The following is a 3725-nucleotide window of genomic DNA, read 5'->3' on the forward strand; positions in this document are numbered from 1 at the left end:
TTTTATAAATAAAGTCACAAATTTCTAATTTATATTAATTATTAGCTTATTCCTTTACTACCATATATACTCCAATATAAGCCGAGATTTTCAGCCTCTTTTTTAGAGGCTGAAAGTGCCCCCCTCGGCTTATACTCGAGTCATCGCCGTCTGCCTGCCCAATCAGCGTGTCGAGCAGACAGACGGCGGCCAGTCTACAATTCAAAAGCCGCAACTCCCTGTCTGTGATAGGTGGAACACTCAATTTCCCAGCAGTCTGTGTTCCGCCTATCACGGACATCCGCTCATCCTCATACTACGGACGAGGATGAGAGGATGTCCGTGATAGGCGGAACACAGACTGCTGGGAAATTGACTGTTCCGCCTATCACAGACGGAGGCGCGGCTTTTGAACAGTGGAATGGCCTCCGAGGCGCCAACGCCGTCTGTCAGACGAGAAGAGCGTTGATCCTGGCATGGCAGAAGCACACAGGCTCGGGACACATTTGGGCTGGACACACAAGGCTGCACACACAGGGATGGACGGACACACACACAGGGATGGATGGACACACAGGGATTGACGGACACACAGGGATGGACGTACACACAGGGATGGACAGGCATGTCTCACCCTCGGCTTATACACGAGTCAATAAGTTTCACATTTGTTTGGGGTAGAAAATTGGGGGCCTCGGCTTATATTCGGGTGGGCCTATACTCGAGTATATACGGTACTTATAATTCTGACTTATAAACTTTAGAAGAAATATTGGCATAAAGTAATCACCTGTTGTTGTTGGCATCTACCAGAGGGAGATTATCCATATGAATCGCCATATACGCAATTCTCACGTGCTCATGGTGCACTATTTGAGAAATAAAGGTATCTGCCTGCGTAATGCATTGATGTCCCTCAGGTATGCAGGCGTCAACGGCGTATATTTCCCGGCAGCAGACAGACTCCACTTGGGTGGGCATTTTAATGCACCTTTCACATGAACACCACGTGACATTGCCAATTCGATCGGTTTCGCTCGGTTGGGTTTCTGATGTAGACAATCTATCACTACTAGAGGGCAGGGTTGGGTTATTGGGGAAAGCCGGATCATTTTCTCTTGCTGGATACCGAGCCCATATTTTCTTTATCAGCATTCTGCGCTATAAGTACACAACGAAAAGAAAAGTATCTTATACTTAGATTTTGTTTATCAAAAATTTTTTTTATTAATTTTTTTTTCCAAAAATATGATGCTTTAAGCGTCATTAATGTACTTGGAAGAGGCTTCACAGATGTATACAGAAAGAATGCCCTTATCCTCAACAAGGAGGCAGGACTCATTGGCTGCACTGGCAAGAACCAGTGGCGGATGGTGATCCAAATTTCTACACACAATTCAAAGCAAACAGAAGAATAATATAAATGTATGTTTTTTTTAAGAATTTTTAAAGAAATTGTCATTATTTCTCACTTACAGCATATGCATCCAACAAGTTACAATGCAAAATACATTTATCACAAGTATGGCGATACCACATGTGTGAGACTTTTGCAGAGCCTGGCCACAAACAGAGCACCAACATTGAATAGCACCTTGAGACGTTCGATGACCAAAATGACACATCTCATTTCACAACCATCTATTACACAATGGAAGGCCATGGAGTACCTGTACAATGGAATAGCCCACAAAATGACCATGTTTTTAAAAGCAAACACCTCAACGTATAATCTATGAGTCATAATGTGTCTTTTTAAGGGTTCTTGTTATTATTTACAGTATTTAATGAGAAAAATTGAAAGTAACATGGTACTCGGGTACTGAGATGGACTGGTGACAGGTACTCGGGTACTCTGATGTGCCGATGACAGGTACTCGGGTACTCTGATGGACTGTGAGTGACAGGTACTATGATAGTTGTTTATAGGTCCTCTATTGGGGGGGGTCAATCAGTGCGATTGTTGTACACTGTATGCGGTAACAATATGTTTACGCAATCTTCTCCTCACACACGATCGGTGTCTTAGGAGGAGAACCCAGTAACATCGCGTTACCGCGGTTTGTTAACAGTTATTGATCGGCTGTGTGTATCGATCACGTCGGCAAACAGCCAGCCAATGGCTGTTTACTAGCGTCGTTGAGAAGCAGTGTTCCCGTGAACACGCAGCTAGCGGCGTGCACACAAAGCGCGCTCGCGTTTGCGCCGCGCACAGTGTGTGTCTAACCATCTGTGATCGGCAGTGATGAAGTCACGTGGTTAACAGCCATACCCAATGGCTGTTAACCCCCCTCAGTGGCGAGGGGTGTCTCCATGACACCCTGCCTATTTAAAGGGGAAGCCGTCATATGACGCCCTCCAGCCACAATACTTGCACCGCCTGGCCGTCGTTTGACAGCCGGCGGCCATAAAGCAGTTAATTATACTTACTTTTTCATCCTGAGTCAAGGGCATGGTATTTTGAATGGTCGACGGTTCGGTCACAGCAGGATTGTCCTTAAAATGTATTAAAACAATAATTGTCAATTGACATGTTAGTTATTTTTTATATATTAATTGTAGACAAAAATTGAATTAAATGTATTATTTAAATTTTACTTACCATGGCAGTTGATTAAAATAAAAGGATCAACAAATTGATTTAGAATATTGTGTAAATATAGAATATCTGTAACTGAATAGAAAAATATATTATCTTGGCGATCTATATATATATCTATATATGTATATGTATATCTATGTACCTAAATTTCTTTGGTACAAATAACCCAAACTGCTGGATATTATTTGTTCTTTGTGAAAGTTAGAGAGTCTAAAAGCTGTGTTGCGAATTACTCAAAAATGCTAACATCTGATGTACTAGTGGTCTATCTCATTTATTGCGACCCGAACAAGCACGAAAAGTAAAAATACCCCCCAAATGACAACTTTATTGAAAGTATACATTACAAATTATTGAGTAAGAGGCATAGTGAGTATTTTGATTTGCGCATTTTATTGCCTCCAGCAAAATGAAAAAAGAATAATTTTTTTTTATGTTATTACATTTAAAAAAAAAAATTCAATGTAATAGGTTATTTCTCGCACTTGGCATGTGTATACCACAAATAAAGGCCACAAAAAAATTCTGTTACTCATACAGAGTATTACGATACAACGTGTGGGACTTTTACACAGCCTAGCCACTCAGAGAGACACAACATTCAGGGAGCACCTTCATGTGTTCTAGGGGCATAAATTACACATCTAACTTGGTGACTACCTATTACTCTTTTGAAGGCCGTGGAGCACCAGGACAATGACACATGGCACTGACGTGGCTCCGATGACAGATGGCACTGATACGTGTGACTGATAACAAATGACACTAATACGTGGCACTGATGACAGGTGACACTGATGGCAGATGCCTCTAAAACGTGGCACTGAAGACATGTGACACTGATGACAGCTGGCACTAATATGTGGCACCAATGACAGATGGCACTTATACATGGCAATAAAACATGGAAATGAAGACAGAATGCCACTAAGACGTGGCACTGATGACATGTGGCACTGATACCTGTCTTTGATGACACATGACACTAACAGATGGCAGGTGACACTAACAGGTGGCACTGATGACAGATGGCACTAATATGTGGCATTGATGACACGTGACACTTATGACAAATGGCACTGATTACATGTGGCACTGACGACAAATGGCACTGGGGGCAGATGGCAATGATGACAGATGGCAG

At 42.2% G+C, this 3725-nt stretch overlaps 1 protein-coding gene across 1 annotated transcript in view; it reads right to left on the minus strand.

Annotated features, from left to right (window-relative positions):
- Positions 1–2681, minus strand: part of LOC143973972 (P2X purinoceptor 7-like) — a 2941-nt gene extending 260 nt beyond the window's left edge. Inside the window, exons 1-3 of the mRNA XM_077474916.1 lie at positions 2582–2681; positions 2410–2475; positions 770–1140 (exon numbers count right to left, since the gene is read on the minus strand). Coding sequence (XP_077331042.1) covers positions 770–1140; positions 2410–2475; positions 2582–2584 — 440 coding nt within the window. The 5' untranslated portion in view covers positions 2585–2681. The remainder of the gene's footprint in view (positions 1–769; positions 1141–2409; positions 2476–2581) is intronic.
- Positions 2682–3725: the final 1044 nt, after the last annotated feature.

Source organism: Lithobates pipiens, unplaced genomic scaffold, assembly GCF_037356315.1.
Source record: "Lithobates pipiens isolate NorthernLeopardFrog02 unplaced genomic scaffold, aLitPip1_a1.2 Scaffold_1, whole genome shotgun sequence".
Taxonomy (NCBI): Eukaryota; Metazoa; Chordata; class Amphibia; order Anura; family Ranidae; genus Lithobates; species Lithobates pipiens.